This window comes from Leptinotarsa decemlineata, unplaced genomic scaffold, assembly GCF_025532065.1.
Source record: "Leptinotarsa decemlineata unplaced genomic scaffold, Ldec_3_MD MMD2_P_RNA_scaffold_9, whole genome shotgun sequence".
NCBI lineage: Eukaryota > Metazoa > Arthropoda > Insecta > Coleoptera > Chrysomelidae > Leptinotarsa > Leptinotarsa decemlineata.
The window spans coordinates 14964921-14984603 of record NW_027412536.1 but is presented as its reverse complement, the minus strand read 5'-3'; the positions used below and the strand labels follow the sequence as shown (position 1 = coordinate 14984603).

Sequence of the window (19683 nt, the reverse complement as noted above, 5' to 3'; positions counted from 1 at the left end):
ATATATATATATATATATATATATATATATATATATATATAGTGGCTAACACATAAGAAGTAAATATATGCTATCGCAGACTTTTATTTAGAATTATTCAAGATAAACAATCTTACGGCTTACAAATAATGGCATATATATATATATATATATATATATATATATATATATATATATATATATAAATATTTATTATTATATTATGACCAAAATCACACAAAACCTTTGTAAATTGCAGCCTATATGTTATTCTGATATGTAAGCTGTATTTATGTAAAGTTTCATCTAAATCCGTTCAGTCGTTTAGGCGTGAAAGAGCCACAAACATACATACATCTTTACAAACTTTCACATTTATAATAGTAGTATAGAAGTATAGATTTATAATATTAGTATAGATAATGAAGGGTCATCACTGTAAAGTTCTTTGTTTGTTTACAATGAACAAATATTTAATGAATAATTGTTAGGAATCACACGTTAAAAGGTAAGACCTCGTTAATCCTTAGCTCGTACAAATTTCAACTTCTGAGGGTTGTCGTTCGTAGGGGTGCGACAGCTGGTTAACGGAAAAACAGATTTTAAACAGACAGAAACAGATAATTGTAGATTGTTTGTAAGCAAGTCTAAAAAAGTAACATGAGAAATGATTAGGCGACCTTTCTGCAAGAGGTATAGGTTCTATTTGATATTTAATTTTTTCATTACGAAAAATTGATGAAAATAGATTAACATATAACCACACAGCTATCAAGAATTTGTCCCTGCCTAACTAACACGGGAGCAGGTTGTAACTGTCACGATGTAACTCGAGGCAGGGAATCATGAAATGGTTAAGTTATTCTACTGTGGTTAAGTTCAGTGTCAATAAACATATGTTTTTGGCATTGACATTTTGAAAATTTGCCGATTGACGTGGTTAAGAGGGATTGCTGATTGTCATATTGTCATAGATTTTTGTTTTGATAGGATGAAAGTATGAGATATACGAAAGCTTTTTTCTTTCCAAATAGTACACTGATTTCTAATAAATGAGCTTGAAATTTGAGTAATTATAATAAAGTTCATTACAATGTTTAAAATGTCCTTTAAATTGTGTGTTATAATAAGCCTACTGCTTATTTGTTGTGAATTCTCAGATGAAAATTTACAAGGCCCTACAGATGAGGGAAGAAGCAATAACAAGAAAAGTAGAAAAGACGGAGACACCAAAGATGAAGAAATTGTTGTCCCTTTTGATCATACTGCTGCACCAGAATCTATGGAGACAGAAACAGATATGAATAGTGAAACAGAAAAAGGTAATTTTAAGGCCTACCAATGACTTAAGGTGGATTCATGTACCAATATTGACTCCTCAGTTGTAAGTCATGAATAAATGTTTTTCATTTTTATTATTAGATATGAATACATATTTATAGCATATTCACGCTCATGCTTGAATGTTACTACTCAAAATCACTTACTCAATTGCTTATGATTCATTACTCACAATTTGTCATGGACAACTTTTGACTTGAGAATGGTGCATGAATCCATGTTTGATAGGTTCATATTTAAGATGAGTCTTTACAAATTGTATGAAACAACCATGATAGTATAGCATTGCAACCATGATCCAATAACAGCAATATTACCATCAGATGTGGGTCTCATCTGTGGTCATTGGTCTCGTATTGTCCTACTAATAGGCTTTTGAGCTCTAGTATCATCTAATTACATGATTGCAGTGAAGTCTAAATGAATATTATACTCCAAATATTCATTTTTGAATTGAATTCACTGACATGAAAATTTATCATCTCTTCATTATATTATATTAAACATATAAGGATACAGCGCAATTATTGTCAGTTAGCTGTTTTTTTGGAAATAGTAGGATTCTTATCCTGAAAATTAGCAAATATAGATTTTTTTAATATGCTTTATCGAATGAAAATAATGGCATTTTTCCAGTGTTACCGAAAGTCGGTACCAATTTCCTCAATCCAAATGTAACGCTTTGTATATTTTCACATTTTTGAATACCTGGCATTATTCTATTGCAAGTTTATGTAATACACCCTATAAAAAAATTACCCCTTCTTGAGATATTAATTCGTTTACTCAAAAAAAACTAGACATTTGTATTGTGAATACGGATTCTCAAGTGAATCTTGATAATATTATTTTATTGTACCATTGTTTTTAGCTAGTTTTCCGACCAGCATGTTGGTGTTGCTTTGGATAATTTTTTTGGAAAGTGCTGCTATTTCAAATACTATTTAAAATGTTTATTGTAACCATGATTGCATTATCTAAATAAAGTTCTTGAAAAAAATCACGAAAATAAATGAAAATAATTTGGTACTCTTGAATAAGCACATCAGCTTCACCAAAATCAAATTGTCAGAAAGTATTTCATATTTAATTTCGACAAACTGTAAAACATATAATTTTTTTATTTACCTTAAAGTTCATGGACTACTTCTTGGACATTTTTATATCAGAAGTTGTTCTCACTAGTGTTATTAACTAATCCAGTGCTGGTTTTAGTACTACCAGCACCCTGGGCGAGATTTATACAGCGCCCCCTGCAATTCAAACCCATATGAAAAAAGGAAAAAGATATAATTAAATTTACCATTTATTAAAAGAAATAACCATTTATTAAAAGAAATAACCATTTATTAAAAAAAAACTAATAAAATTTGACTTTTCTAGCCTTTCTGTCAGGGAACTCTTATTATTTTATCAAAATCAAGGTTTTCAGCAATTTCATTCTTGATTGACAAAGTTGCCAAGCTTGTCCATCAGGATTGCGATATTATCGATCACAGATAGGTTTTTATCAGCTTAAGCTTAGAAAAAACTCCTCTCCCCACTAGCAGCCGTTATAGGTATAGTTAATAATATGCGCATTGCTATCCATACATTTTGATACAGTTCTTGTAAGTTGCGATCTTTGATAAAATTCAAAACAAAAACAGGGGTAGCCACATTCTGATCAGGCAAAAAAGAATTCAGACTCATCACACAACATACACCCATCTATATCTGATTTAGAGTCTACAGTTAATTTCATTTGGAGATCACCACAGAGTTTGACAAGGTCAGGTTTTTCCGGAATATGTTTTATATTGTACAAAAAAGACCAATATTCCGAGTACTCATTTAACTGTTCAAATATTTTATTGACTGAAATTAATGTAGTGTACAAAAGACAATTGAAAAATTCAATATCAAATTTTTTTTCCGAAGAAGCTATAGGTTCATCGCGGGCAGTTTCACCAGCTTGAAGCTTAACATATTGAATTCTTGTCGAGGCTCTAAACACAGATTCAATTTCCAGTTCTTCAGCCAATTCCTTCGCCGTTAAAATGGCGCTTTTGAAGCCTGTATTTCTATATTCTTCCAAGAAAGTGCAGCATTTTTTCAACAGTTCTGCGCATTTACCGAGATCTGTGTCTTTTGATTGCAGAGATTTACTAACGATATTAATTTGAAAAAGTATGTCATACCAACGATCAACGACACTATGAAGATGAAATCTTTTAGCTGTTCGGCTAGAGTAGTAGCCTCATGAGAGACTTGAACATCAGTTTTCTGAGTTTCAATAGCTAAAGTTCCATTCTAGTGTTGCCAACATAACGATTTTTTCGCTAAACTTAGGGAATTTACGAGTAAGCAGGCCTCGCTCAATGAGCGAGAGGAAATAAGAGTGCCTGTGGCGCCCCTTTACAGCCGGCGCCCTGGACGGTCGCTCAACCGCGCCCTACCCTAACGCCGCTACTGAACTTTTCCTAAGAATATGAAATTCAGTCAGTCAAGTCAAGATGAGTTGACGAATAAATATGAAATTCACAGAAGGAAAGAATCCTTATATGTGATATAATACAAATACAAGAAAATGCAACTGGATATGCTGGGATCATTTTATAAATTAAACTTTCATACTAATACAATTTTTATAGCATCGATGTTATGATTAAGTTCAATCATATACTTGACTTCTCAACAGCGGTAGCCGAAAACACATTTTATTCATTACAAATTGAATTTATCTTTTATTTGCGTGACAGAAATTATTCATACTACTTTAAACTCGACATTTCTTATGAATGATACAGATATTTCCTTGAGTTCATATTAATTTGTAATTTTTTTTTCTTACCCATTTTTTAAGTTTTCTTATTTTTTTATATAGTAAATGAGAAGAAGAAAGTTGAAAACAGGATATTTTCTGAACAATTATCTTCACAAAATACTTTTCCATACATTTCTTATCATAGAGAAAGCTTGTATCCTTCTCTTCATTTGTAAATTGATTTTCCCTTTTTTAGTTTAGTCTGAAATTTTAAACCTCAGTCAACCAATAACCCTGGTATACCAGTTTTACAAACACCTTTCTAATTTCAGTTACACTATCGGAGAATGAAATATCAGAAGTGGTCGACTTATTCATTTTGGACAAAGCCAAAGTTATTCAAAAAATGGTCCAGCACTTTGACTTGGTTAATAGCTTACAAGAGAATATGGTAGGTGTACCAGAAAAGGTACCCCCTTTACCAGAAGGAGCTTTGCATCCACCAGAACTTACTGAAGAAGAAATTGAAGCCAAAACAATTTATGAAACTGCGACCTCTATGCTTAACAGAACTAAGCCAGATAGGCAACAGGCCTATCAGCTCTTGATGGAAGCATCGAATAAAGGCAGTGTAGCAGCAAAGGCACTAGTTGCTTGGGCAAAATTATTTGGCAATCCTTTGAAGCAGGATATATATGTTGCCAGGGATATGTTTGTTGAGTTGGCCGAATTGGGAAATGCTGATGGCCATACTGGTTTGGGTTAGTAATGTTGAAAAAACAATTACAATATTTATTATGAATCATAATATAGAAGTAAAAACAATATGTACTCTTGAAATTTTAAATGAGTATTCAGTATTCAATTCAATATCTGAATACTGAGATGTTCATAAAACATCATGGTGAACTAACAGATTCATTTTCAGGTTAGTTTTTTTCTATCATTAGTTAACTTTTGCAAAATGAATGAATCTTTCCTGTATTTCACAAATTACTACTTTATTTCATATACCTATCCAATCACATAATGCACATTTTTTGTATATAAAATTTATGGATCGCAAAAAAGTATTTGTGGATCTCGTCCCACATATATATGTATATATATATATATATATATATATATATATATATATATATATATATATATATATATATTTTTTTTTTTTCCTCCTATCTGAATTCCTGTATCTGAATGTTGTTTTCCATTTTTTGAATAATTTTTTTTCTGAAGAACATTTTCAAAAGTATACATTCTCTCGATATATATTCAATGAACGACTAACAGCAGTAGCAAGTCAATAATATAACAATTTTTGAATAAAAGTTTCAAATGTTTTTATGCATTTATGTTGACTACTTGTAGTTTGTGAATTGTTAGTTGTTTAATAGATGAATTTTGGTTACACTGAAAGTAAAAAGAATATAAGGATATGTGACAACGGCAGATATATACAGGGTGTAACTGAATAAGTGTAAAATATTTAGGGAGGTGATTCCTCATCGAAAAAAAGATAGGATCTTTCATATAAAGAAACTTCATTAGAGCATCCCTTGTTAAGATACAGCCCCTTAAAGGGGGTACATAAAATTTGTATAACAATTTTTTTCACAAGCACTGAAAAAGTTACAATATTGACATTAACCTGACGTTTTGTACTACCAAAAAGACACTTAGCAAGTAATTTATTTGGTTTACCCCATGGTTGTAAGGGGTGGAAAATGAAACCCCTCAAAATGTTGTTGAATAATGATATCATCGAAAGGAACAATTTGTTCAGGCCAGTCTCAACTCCCTACATTGTAGGTTAATGGACTGACACTTATCAGAAAACAACTACTCCCCTGGCTAATACCACGAAGGGCGTTGGATTATATCCGACAGGTGTCAGTGCAGGATTCTTCACTGAAGTTATTCCTGCAAACTGGTCTGCAAGTGTGTTCCAATAATTGAAAATTTATTACGGCAGTTGTATCGCCAATAGCATATGAAGGAATAACTTCAGTGAATGATTCTGCACCGACACCTGTCAGATATAATCCAACGCTCTTCGTGGTATTAGCCAGGGGAGTAGTTGTAAGTGTCAGTCTATTACCCTACAGTGTGGAGAGTTGAGACTGGCCTGAACGAATTGTTCCTTTAGATAATTTGATTTATAGCCAGTCTTCAAGTATTCCTACTGACTAAATGTAATGAATAATGATAATCAAAGGCCATGGAGATGAAGTGATTGAACTTTCTTTTTTCCTTCAACAAGTTGAAATTGATACAGATATATACAGGGTGTAACTAAATAAGTGTAAAACATTTAAGCAGGTGATTCCTTATCGAAAAGAAGATAGGATCTTTCATATAAAGAAACTTCATTGGAACATCCCTTGTTAAGATACAGCCCCTCAAAGGGGGTACATAAAATTTGTATAACAATTTTTTTCACAAGCACTGAAAAAGTTACAATATTGAAATTAACCTGACGTTTTGTACTTTCAAAAAGACACCTAGCAAGTAATTTATTTGGTTTACCCCATGGTTGTAAGGGGTGGAAAACGCAACCCCTAAAATTTATTTCCAATGTAACTTTTTGTCTTATTATTTGTTTACCATTTAAAAATTTATTTCCAATAGCCTGTTTCATTCTAAGCAAAAAATGTCTCTTGGGTTTTTTTCCCAAAATTAACCAGTTCGCAGCAAAAAAATATTTTACGAACAACTACAGAGATACATCGTCATAAATGCGAAAATACGAAACTAACCTATCTAGTAATTATAATAATAATTAAATTGGTATGATGCTGTCAGTTTGTGAATGAAATATGTCACCCTGCAGGAGTTGCTTGAAAGTAAGAGATCTGTTAAAAAAATAAGGTGAATTTTAATTTTTCTCAAAAACCGTTTATTTATCCATTAATTTCTATTTTGTCTTCTTCAAAGTAGTCATTTCAGTGATTCGGTTTTTATCTCCTAAATCGTTGCAAAACATCGTACTTTCATGGGTCTCTTCAATCTTGGGAATAGGAAACAGTTGCAGGGAGCCAAATCTGGTAAATACGGTGTCTGAGACATGATTATGGTGTTGTTTCTGGCTAAAAAATTACGAACAAGCAATGAAGAGTGAGCAGGTGCATTATCGTGATGCAAAAGCCATGAATTGTTTTTCCACAATACAACACAATTTCTTCATATTGCTTCTCGCAAGCGGCACATAACTTGCCATGTCGCAGGAACTCTTGATGCACTACGCCAAGTTAATCGAAGAAAACAGTGAGCAAAATCTTAAAATTTGATCGAACTTGGCGTGCTTTTTTGGTTTTGGCTCTCCTGGGCTCCTCCATTGGGACAATTGGGCTTTGGTTTCGATGTCATAATCATGATTCGACACCAGTTATGAACCTTTTAAACAATACTTGGAAAATGGAGTTTACAAGTTCCCGCAGGCATAATACGATACATACTTTATTTTGAAACTCTCATTCAACATCTACATAATGCTGCTCACCAAAAACTAAACAAATTATATTATACTTTCCACGCACTCGAGCCAAATTCCATATCCCTTCATTGATTTATGTTATGCATCAGCTGCAACATCATTGTATATGAAGGGATCCATAGAAACATCCAAGTTCTTATAATACAAAAAAGTTAATCAGAAAGATATTCGATTTGAATTATAGAGAATCATGTACAAACACATTTACTAATAACAATATTTAAAGGTTCACATCTATTCATTGATATAAATTACTGACTTTTCCTAATGATGGAAAACTAAACAGCACAATGACTTTCACTTGCATCACATACTTAGATCACAACACAAAAGATCACCTTTATATGCTGGGACATACTTATTCAACTTGTTACTTGAAAATATTTAATAAGAATATCTCTAAAGTATTAAGTATTGAACAAATATTGGAGGGGAGTTTTATACCGTAGACAATTATATACAAAGGTGAGGCTAGTTTTCTTATTATATATGAAGTATGTATGTTTTATGTATATCGCTTTTAAATATGTATTCATTTCAATAACCTCTTTCAACTTTTCAATGTGAATTGACTATTGTTAATTTGTTTGCACGTATTTGGTATATCTCATGTTGTAAAAACAACATAAAAAGACAAAAATACCATCCATGTATCTATCTACCTCGTCTGGTTAGTACCTCTTTTTTTTTTCAGCGAATGAACTCTTCAGATGCCAGTATTTAGGCATGTGTTTCTCAAGTCATGAAAAATATGATAGGCCCATTAGTCAAGAGTTTTGTTTATCTCAGTGAAAAAGATAAATAAAATAATGTGAATATATATCTCTTTATGTAGTTGAGAAACTAATTCATTTACAATGGTAAATACATTTTCACATTATGAATAAAATAATATCAGCATGAAAAAATACAAACATTCTGATTAAAAATACATATGTATAAATAAAAAGTTACATAAGAAAGTCATGCATAGGAATATACTATATGTTCATTAAGAAATCCTTCAATCGTCTTTTGAATATATTTATCGAACCACTATCTTTAATTTCTTGTGGGAGGTCATTAAAACAATCTACTCCTTTATAAAATAAAGAATTATGTGTACTATTTTTTATATTTTTTAACTTTTATATTGCTTCTGTTTCTAGTATTCAAAACAGACTCTTCGGCAGATTATTAGAAAATTCCGCTAATTTTTTGTAGTAAGGTGTTTGTTGTATTTTCATAATTTAATTTCAGATGAACATCAATAGATTGAAGAAACATCATTAACAATCATATGTCAACTAAAACTTTTTACATGCTTCACTCCCAAGAGCCTCAATATCATGAAAAAACTTAGGGATGGAAGGATCTGTTTATTTGTTATCTTACAGTACACTTTTAGGATACTTGTCTACCATTATACTTTGTGAAGTAGATTAAAAGTATTATTATTATATCGCAAACATGTAAATCTTCAAACTTTGGATTTGTTTCATTATCCATATAGGTCGAACAAAAATAAGATCAAGCCTTAAGTGTTTTATTATTATGACCTCGAATTTACATTATATCTCAAAACTACCACCGACAGTGTTTGAATAATATCATTATTTTAAGGAAATGATAAAAAAATTCAAATTTGTACTCTATTTGTGACAATGAAAAATTTGGAAATGCTAATTCATCCTTATTTTATTTCATATGATGACATTCTCACAAAACTAACTATAATTTGTTTCATTATAGGATTCCTGTATGGTTCGGGATTGGCATTTAATGTTAGTCAAGCAAAAGCTCTGATTCATTACACTTTCGGAGCAATTGGTGGTAACTCTTGGTCTCAAATGGCTCTAGCGTATAGATATTGGTCTGGAATATCAATTGCAATCAGTTGTGAAAGAGCTCTAGATTTCTACCGTAGGGTTGCTGATAAAGGTGATTGCAGCTTGACATTCTTTTTCTGGTGTCATTAGTATAAAAACTGTATAGTATAGAACTCATTAGAGCCTGAAATTAAATTTTCAACACATTTTTTACAGTAAGTCAAGGTGTTTCTTTTGGAGGTGGTTCAGCAATACATAGAATACGCCTTTTAGACGAACTTGAGAATGGTTATGCTTCAGGGATTCTTGATAATGATCTTATTGAGTACTATCAGTTACTAGCAGATAAAGGAGATGTTCAAGCTCAGGTAAAATATTTTCTAACCACCAGCTATCATCTGAATTATTTTATCAATAAAAATGATGAAATTCAAGTTAGTTTATATCATAAAGAAGCCACTATTTTGTGATGATACCAAATAAACACGAAATCACTTCATAGTATATGTAAAAGAATTGCGCTGACTATGTTAGATAACAAAAAATATCACTAGAGTGGGGCATTAAATTTTAATTTAAAAATATGGTACTTGACAAGCTCTATTCAAAGTTGTTTGTTGATATATATGGATTTTTCTTATTTTCAAGGCCTACTATGACCTGCTAATGGGTCGAAATTTTGAGAAGGTCCATTAGGCATTTTTTATCGGAAAAGTGGATAGCCCATTCGATTCGGGCATATTTCAAACCCCTATATACCAAGTTTCAGCCCAATATCTCATACGATCGTTATATAATGACAAATTACCAAATTCATGATTTTTTGACTGACCCTGTATAACAAACTGTATACTTCAAAGGAAAGGGGAAGTAGCCATTGAAATGAGAAACACATGAAATATTTAAATACGAAGTTTTATCATCTTGACAGGTACAGATATGTGCCCCTAGTTCAAGCAAAAATCAAAAGTTGAAAATGTTTTATTCATATCGTTTTTTGGTATGATAAATAGTCAATCAACGATTGTAAAAATACCCCTTTTTATGCTTTATTTCATATGGCATATTCATATGATTGGATCAATAAGCCAGGCACTGATTTTGATAGTAGGCTTTGAAATTAAGTTGTTTCTTTTTTTCGGTGTTAAATTTTGACAGTTAGGTATCCTCAAAAATTTTCCATGAGTATTTGGTGAAGAGAGTTATAAAAGGGTTTTTCGGAAGGCCGCGGACGAATTCAACACAAGACATCCAGATCGTGAACCAATTCACCATACAACCGTCTCCAGGATCAATACGTTATTCAATGGAACCGGGAGAGTAAATGAAACACATGTACCAAGACGAAGGGGGAATATAAAGATAAACTGACAAATTTTAGAGTACGTTTAAGAAAACCTGAAAAATAGCTTGCGACAGATTTCACGAGATTTACACGTTAGTATTTCTAAAATACGTGCATGTTTGATTAAAAAAAAGTTATTTGCTTCAAAACGAAAATCATGCACACGTTAGAAAGAGGCGATGAGGAACGAAGGTTGGAATTCTGTTTATTTCGCAGCGAATATTTGAATAATAATAACTTTCTGGCAATATTCTTTTCACCGATGAGGCTACATTTACAGTGTCCACTCAGAATTCCAAGTACTGTACATGGGAGAATCAACACTGAATGATAAATGCAAAAAGACAATATTCACAAAAAATCAATGTCTGGGTAGGAATTATCAAAAACCGTGTAATAGCTCCAGTGTTTTTGTAGAACACACTAAACGGTGGAGGATTTTATAATTTTTTGACATCGAAATTCTTGGATTTCATGGAAGAACGAAGCATTGAAGAACGCAGAAATGTTATATTTTAGCTAGACGGTGCTCCATTCACAATGTGATTTCTGTGCGGCAATATCTTGATGAAAAATTTCAAGGAAGGAACAGCCCTTTTATTTGTTGTCCCCCTCGATCACCAGACCTAACTCAATTAGATTTTTTTCTGTGGAGATATTTGAAAGAAAGTGTTTATAGAAATAGACCATGAAATTTGAACGAATTGAAGGAGAGGATAAGGCAAAAGTGTGGTGAAAGAACACTAGTCCAATTGAGGAAGACTCGCCAGAATTTGAGAAGACGTTATGAAAAATGTATAGAGCTTCAAAGAGGATATATTGAAAACTCCAATATCTTAAAAAGTGTTCCATTTATAATTCAATTCATTTCTGTTGTTGGTAATTTTTATAAATTTAAAAACACGTTTTCAACTTTTGATTTGTTGATTTTAATTAAACGATTACAACCTATATAACTTTGTAGCTGAGTATGCGAAGTATTATTTCATTGAATGGTCATTTCATCTTTTCTGTAAAGTTAATAGACTTCATACAGGGTCAGTCAAAAAAATCATGGATTTGGAAATTTGTCATCATATAATTAACACCCTGTATGAGATATTGGGCTGAAATTTGGAATCTAGATGTTCGAAATATGCCCAAATCGAATGGGGTATCTACTTTTCCAATAAAAAAATGCCCAATGGACCTTTTCAAAATTTCGACCCATTTTGCAGGTCATAGTGAACCTTGAAAATGAGAAATATTCATATCTACCAACATACTTGGATAGAGCTCGTCGAGTACCACATTTTGAAATTGTCATTTTTCAAAATTGGTTCATGGGTTCTAAAATAACAGGGTGTTGTGGTTTGAAATCGAACACACTGTATAACCATCAATAACTGTTAGTGTAATTAATTCAATTTTTTTTTTTCATTACCAAATTTTGTATTCCAATTATAACTTCATAAATATCAGCAACCATATCGTGCATTACAGTTTACATTATATTTGTTAGTTTAGTTGAATTCTCCTCAGTATTGTGTTTTTTTTTCGTAAAATAAGCGTCATTAGAATAACCTGAATAACTTTAACCAAAGAAATGGAAAGAAAAATATTTACAATATTAATAACTTTAACAATCATTTTGATTAATAATTTTTTATTTTAAGTTTGTTAACTACTCCATTACCAAAATATCGAGAATAGTTAGTATTTTATCAGAAACAGTGAAAATATCCATGATAATAATTAATTTACAAAAAACTGTAAAAAACTTGATCGAGAAATTTTGTACGAACCCAGATGGTGAGATAAGGGGGGGAGGCGTTATTTAGGTCTGATCGTATCGCTGTGCCCGTAGATCAACAATTGAGAAACTCGCGTTTCCTGGGGCCTTAGCACGAATTCTTTCTGCACAATCTTGACCAAGAAATCGTTGTACCTCCAACAACAGTTGTAGCCAATGCGACGTGGAAGGTTACATAGTGTTCCATGTTGGACTTTTTGTCGTCGTGCTACGAAAAACTTCAAATGCAATATGAGGATAATGGGAGGTTCGCAGAGTATTACTTCCTCCCACGCTTTGACCTAGCCATTAGTTTTTGATGAAATCGTCCCCTCTAATCTGTGTTTGGAGACGAATACCTCAAGTGCTTATTTGACAGTGCACCTTTTAAATTCTGCATATCCATTAACTTTTCCACTATTGAAGTCAAACACATTATTGACTCACCTGGTATACTAATTCAAATATACTTTCAGGTAGGATTGGGACAACTTCACTATCAAGGTGGTCGAGGTGTGGATTTAGATTATCAAAAGGCATTGGATTATTTTACACAAGCTGCTAATTCTGGTAACGCAATGGCGATGGCATACCTTGGAAAGGTTTGTTGTTAATCTACATATCTGAAGATTTCTCTTATGGTATGTTATGTTATTAGATTTATTTGGATGGAAGTGATGAAATCCAAGCAAATAATGATACTGCTTTCAAGTACTTTAAAAAAGCATCGGATTTGAATAATCCCGTTGGCTTGAGTGGTTTGGGGTTAATGTATCTTTATGGTAAAGGAGTGGAGAAAGATTATTCGAAGGCTCATCAATACTTTATGCAAGCTGCAGACCAAGGTTGGGTGGACGGACAGTTGCAACTTGGAAACATGTACTTTAGTAAGTAATAATGTCGTAAAAAATTGATTTTTCACACATTTTAGAAATGTAAGTTCATAAAAATATTTCAATAAAGTTGATTGTTATTTTTTTATACAACCAACACCGATATTATTCTCATTTACAAATGTTCATTTTGATTTTTAGGAAAACAGTGTTATCAACTATTTGTTACTTTGTTCACAAATATATGATACTTTTCAATTATCATACTCAATAAGTATCTAATGATTCAATGGCTAATTCAAATTATCCACTATACATAACTTTATTTCAGGTGGTTTGGGTGTGAAAAAAGATTACAAAATGGCAAACAAATATTTCAGCTTGGCTTCTCAATCAGGACACGTATTGGGCTACTATAATTTAGGACAAATGCATGCCCAAGGTACAGGAATGTTGAGATCATGTCCGACTGCTGTAGGCCTTTTCAAAACTGTTGCTGAAAGAGGAAGATGGGGAGAAATTTTAATGCAGGTTTATAATCATTAATTTCAAAAATAGTTCTACAAACATATGTATCACACACATACACACACACACACACTGAAGTGTCATCCAGAGTGTACATCCAATCGTGTTTGACATTATCACGACGTTTCGGCAAGATCCCACTTTCCATATTCATGTGCTCACGTTGCTGTAGGCTGTAGTTGTGCCCCGAAAAATTATGATTGATCGACTGTGTGCATGTTTGGCGGGTATGGCGGTAGGGTCACGCTGGACAGAAGGCACATTGATTATTGTTCTGGGTTGTGTGTTTGGTGTTAGTGGTGCACTAGCCTTGGTTTTGAATATGATGGTTTTCCAAGCTGCTGGTTTTTTGGTGATGTGTTCTGGTGATCTGTTTGCAGCTTTTGAAGTCGATATTATGACCTGTATCAAGGTGGTGTTTGTATATGGCCCTATAGGGTGACACATCGCACCACCCAATTACCACACCAATCAACCAAAATGCTTTCTTCCAAACAAGCACACAGTCGACCGATCTGGAGTTTTCATGCCTCAACTACAGCCAACAGCAATGTATAAATAGACAAGCATCAACAAGGATGAAGTCAGTTTCAAGTTCAGTTACCAAGCAATGCACATGAATATGGCAAGTGGGATATTGCCGAAACGTCGTGATAATGTCAAAGATGAACGGATGTACAGTCGGAATGACACTTCAGCATGTGATACCATCCTTGAAGGACTATGTCAAAACACACACATGAAGTATAGAGTACAGCTAAGTTCGGGTCAGATACACTGAACTGTGGATATTTGAAAACATTTTACAACGAAGATCAACAATATTATCTAGCGAACTTTTGTAAATATTCTATGTACAATATACTATCCTGAATGAATGAATAAAAAAAAGATACACAGTAGAATCTCACTAAACTGGCACTTCAATAAACCGGCACACTCACCCGCGCCTCGCTCGGTTCGTTACGCCTCCCTCGCCCTGTTACGCCTCCCTCGCCCTGTTACGCCTCCCTCGCCCTGTTACGCCTCCCTCGCCCTGTTACGCCTCCCTCGTGCCGTTACGCCTCCCTCGTGCCGTTACGCTTCCCTCGTGCCGTTACGCTTCCCTCGTTCCGTTACGCTTCCCTCGTTCCGTTACGCCTCCCTCGTTCCGTCGCCGCGTCGTCATCTAGCAGTCTAATCTCAAAATTTATCACGTGCAAGTGCGTACGTATTTACCTGTTGTTTAAAAGTGAGAATAGTGTACAGTTGAAAATTTCAAGTAAACGGAAACACTATTTTATTTATTATGATTTTTTATCTATAATCCTGTAATCGGAACATTCCAATAATCCAGCACTCTCTGGTTTTTAATAGTGTCGGATTAGTGAGGTTCTGCAGTAATAATGTTTTTCAAATCACAATTTGAACTTTCTGATTCGTATCTAGTCATAACTAAATGAAACAACTTCATGTTCAGTAATTTTCCTAATTGTGCTTCGGTTTTGAATATGTCAGGAGGTTTACTAAAAGGGTTATTATTAATTCCTTTATTTAGCAAAAGCTAATATACAATATGTTTGATCCTAACTGTCATTAGGCAAATGTCAAAATATTCAAACAATGAATTACAAATATATACATATATATGACTGGTTACAATCACAAATAATAAACTTCAACCACTCATATGAAATATCTATGCATAGGTGGGCAACAAAGATAAGACAAAAGTATTGATACAGTTACAAAGCAACAAATACAATACTTTAAAAACCTTGGAATAGTAATGAAGTTATTGAACTCAATAAATAACAATAGAATAAAATCAAATCAAAATCTCTCGCCCTTTATGTGCATTTTCAACATTCTCTTGAATTGACTTTTCGAATTACAATCTTTGATACCACAATCTAAATTATTGAAAGTCAGCATGATAAATGGATTTTTCAGTACACCTCTTATTTTTGGTTCCCACATGAATATTTTGGTTGATTCTGGTATTATAATTATGATAATTTTCATTGTATGTTATTTTTCTACTCAAGTAGTTTGGAGATAGATGGTGATGCATCTTATATATCAGTACCATTGTTTGATAGTACACATCCATTTCAATTCTCTCGACATGTTGACTATTGGCGTGTCTCTTGGTACACCCATTATGATTTTGTTGCCTTTGAAGTCGATCCAATTCGTTTTTATTAGCCGTAAATAGTATTGAAGAACAGAAAGTTGTGGTAAAACTAATGTATTATAAATATAATTTTTGACTATCTAGATAGGCTAGGCGATACTCTCACCAGAAAATGTATCTTATTGGTGATATTTATTATCACTTTCAATACATGTTCTTTGAATGTTAGTCCTTGGTTAATCAATACTCCCGAATACTTCACCACTGTTACACTTTCGATATCCTCATTAGCAATATTTATACTAATTCCTCTATTTTTGATATCGTCATAACCTGTTTTATTACTCAGTAAGAAAAATTTCGTCTTTTCACCATTCAGTTTAAGAGGGTTGAGATTACACCATCAACTAACTATGCAGAGCTCACTATTTAAAGTATCTACCAGCTCATTAACGTTATAAGAACAGTAGTATATTAAGGTGTCATCTGCAAACAAACTAATTTTGCACTCATTTATATACAGAAGGAAGAGTAAGGGCCCAAGTGTACTAACCTGTGGCACTCAATTATCATTATTAATTTCGGAGGAGGTGATATTATTGACTTTTGTTAATTGTTTTCTATCACTCAAATAGTATCTGAACCATTTCATTACTGTGATGGTTATTCCATAGTATTGTAGTTTTAAAAGTACCTAATCTCTTTCTATTGACTGTCTCGAAGGCATGTCACAAATCTAAGAACGGCTCCAATTGATTTGTTTTTGTCTATCCATATTTTCCAGTTGAATAAGATGTTTTGCACAGCAGTTTCACAACTGTGAAGCCTGACTGATATTCTGACAAAATATCATTATCATCTACATACTGGATCAATTGTTCATATACAACCCTTTCTAACAAATTTTCCAAACTTTTCCACGGCAATTAATGGGTACTGATTGCTAGTCACAATGAGACGCAAAGGCATTCTTATATCACAAAGGAAGTTGATCAGAAGCATCACATTTGGTCTATGAATGGTTTCAAAAAGATGCAAACTTCTTAAGCCTTGTTGTTATCGTAGATGGACACAGGGTACAGGCTTAAGAAATTTCGTATTCAAAAATCTTGTGGAAAAAAAACAAAATGATTTTCTCAAAAATAGCCACGTTTATAACAGATACACAACTGAGAAATTTTTTACATCATATATTCCTTATTTTTTATTATATATTTATTTTTAGGCTCATTCTGATTATCAAAATGGACGTTACGATGAGTCATTCGTTCAATATGCCCTCTTGTCAGAACTGGGATTTGAAGTTGCACAAAGTAACGCAGCATTTTTGTTAGACAGAGGTGAGGTACCTATGTTTTCAACTCATGAGTCTATGGTAAGAGCACTGTTGTATTGGGGCAGGGCAGCCAGTCAAGGATATTCACCGGCACAGGTTAGTTTTTTCTCAACAAAGTGAAATGAACTTTTTTGGTGCAATTCTTTTGTATTATTGGTTAATTCAAATTCATCAGTAGAATAGACAGTACAGATATTTAACAATGACCTTATATTGAAATTGTCTGTTGAAAAAAAACCATTAATTTCTCTTAATAAGGTATATGAAGCTATACATCAAGCTACATAGGATTCATGTTCAAAAAATTAAATGATAGGCTCTCTGTACAATTTTGTTAAGGTTCATTCCAATTCAATCACTGAATATACCTTTTTGTTAAAAATAATCCTTATGCACAAGTAAATGAGAAACAGGTAGAAAGATATATTCGGAAATACATGAAATTATATTTGAAAATTACCAATGTTGAGTAATAGTGAGTTGAATATTACTGGATTTTTTCCCAATACCAAACCGTTATTTTTAACACCTTGACACATATTTCGATCACCTAGTGATTAAGAAAAATTTAACAGTTAAATATTCATTACTACACCAAAGGTGTGAATCACAAGTTAATAGTGAGTTGCCTATATTCCAATGAAAATATGATTTTGACACAAATCTGTAGTTTATATGATAAAAGTTCTAAAGAATACAACCTTTTTCTTTAATTTTTGAGGAATTTATTTAATAATTTAAAAGTGATTAAGTCACATGACAAACATCCAATGACAAGTATTATTTGAAGGTGTTCTTCATTAAAATTGATTGTTTTACAGTAATTCACTTCTTCACAATAAATAGTAATAGAGAAACCTCCGTCTAAGGCAAAGGAATACTAAACTATATCACCTGAAACACTACTCACACTATTAAAATAAAATGAGTCATTATTACCCTCATTGTTTCTCTCCAACCTCAAAATTGAACCACACATTTTTGAAAACTATGACGATTGATATAAAAAAATTAACAAAAATCAAAAAGTAGATAAACATGTAATGTTACTGGGAATAATAAACATAATCTTTGCTGATACCTAAGATTAGGTAGGCACATTGTCAAATCAATCCCAACTATCTAAAGCCACTTTTTATTTCTCTTAGGTGGAAGGTGAATAAATTATTTTTCAGGTGTTTCAATTATATTACTTCTATACTGAGGTGCCGCGCGAAACTTAAGTCCTCGTCCTTTATTGAAAAAAAAAATGAAAACCTTTGTTTTACCTCATCAGTTTATCAAAGTTTGTCAACTGTGATGTCAGGTCGGTCACGAAATAAGTGGTGCGGAATTCAAAATACATGGTTTTCCAAGTATTAGCTGTATAAAAAAAGGGGTAAATCTATTAGGGCTATATTGAATATGTGTTCATTGATTTGAACAGTTTCCTGAAAACTTCCATTCATAAAATAATTAAAATGGTTGATGTATTTTATTTGACCAGTCTGACAAGTATTACAAGTGTGATTTTTTTCTGAAGTTAGATGTATTCATTCTAATAGGTGAAACTGGGTGACTACTACTATTATGGGTTAGGAACACCTGTAGATTATGAAACGGCAGCAACACATTACAGAACAGCTTCCGATCAGCAGCATAATGCTCAGGCCTTGTTTAACTTAGGATATATGCACGAACAAGGTTTGGGAATGGAGAGAGATATGCATCTAGCAAAAAGGTGCTATGACAGAGCTGCTGAAACCAGTAGTGATGCCAAGGTACCTGTATCATTAGCTTTACTCAAACTGAATATCATGTTCAGCCTGGGAACCCTTCAAGAGGTAAGGATGAAAAAAATATGTGATATTTTGTAAAATTATTTCAATCTCTCAAAATTGATTCGAATCAGAGATCATGTACATCCCTTTACTAAAAATGTTATGAAAGGTAACTGGTGAGCAGAATGGGGTGAGAAATTGAGTTGTTGCTTCTCATAACTTTCTTCTGTGATGAGATACTGCCACGAGTATTATAATTTACCTTATAATAAATAAATTTGTTATGCTGGATAATATTCAATTAATTTGGATGAGTTGAGATAACTGTTGTATTTAAACAAAAAAAAAATCTGATTGAAAAAACATCGAACAAATTTTGCCAATTGTTTTAATAGTTTTTGTTACAGAGCCCACTTCATCATCTAGTCTACATTAACCAATCCCTCGGATCCAACTGGGATTTATATTTGATCACAACACTGACAGCAGTTTTAGCAGGAATCGTTTACTTCAGGCGGCCACAGGTTGTTTAGTAGGCATCATTGGTGATGAAACATTTGTAAATATCATTTTTTGTTTTTGTTACAACTATATATTTCAATAGATAATTTTATTTAAAATCATCAA

The 19683-nt window shown here is 32.7% G+C and overlaps 1 protein-coding gene across 2 annotated transcripts; it reads left to right on the top strand.

Moving 5' to 3' along the window:
• The first annotated feature begins 949 nt into the window (after positions 1-949).
• Hrd3 (HMG-coA reductase degradation 3) lies at positions 950-19683 on the top strand. Of its 2 annotated transcripts, none has more exons than XM_074170689.1 (10): positions 950-1301; positions 4399-4827; positions 9291-9479; positions 9584-9735; positions 12960-13085; positions 13142-13370; positions 13648-13847; positions 17186-17392; positions 18841-19119; positions 19464-19683. In XM_074170689.1, the coding sequence occupies exons 1-10, from the start codon at positions 1073-1075 to the stop codon at positions 19587-19589; spliced, it is 2166 nt and encodes a 721-aa protein (XP_074026790.1). In that variant the 5' UTR covers positions 950-1072; the 3' UTR covers positions 19590-19683. The 2 variants fall into 2 exon arrangements, with proteins under 2 accessions (XP_074026790.1, XP_074026789.1); XM_074170688.1 differs by having other exon boundaries at positions 19452-19683.

Coding starts and splice junctions, on each gene's coding strand:
- Hrd3 (XM_074170688.1), top strand. CDS start 1,073: ATGTTTAAAATGTCCTTTAAATTGTGTGTTATAATAAGCCTACTGCTT. Junction 13,848..17,185: donor GGGGAGAAATTTTAATGCAG/GTTTATAATCAT, acceptor ATTTATTTTTAG/GCTCATTCTGATTATCAAAA. Junction 17,393..18,840: donor AAGGATATTCACCGGCACAG/GTTAGTTTTTTC, acceptor TCATTCTAATAG/GTGAAACTGGGTGACTACTA.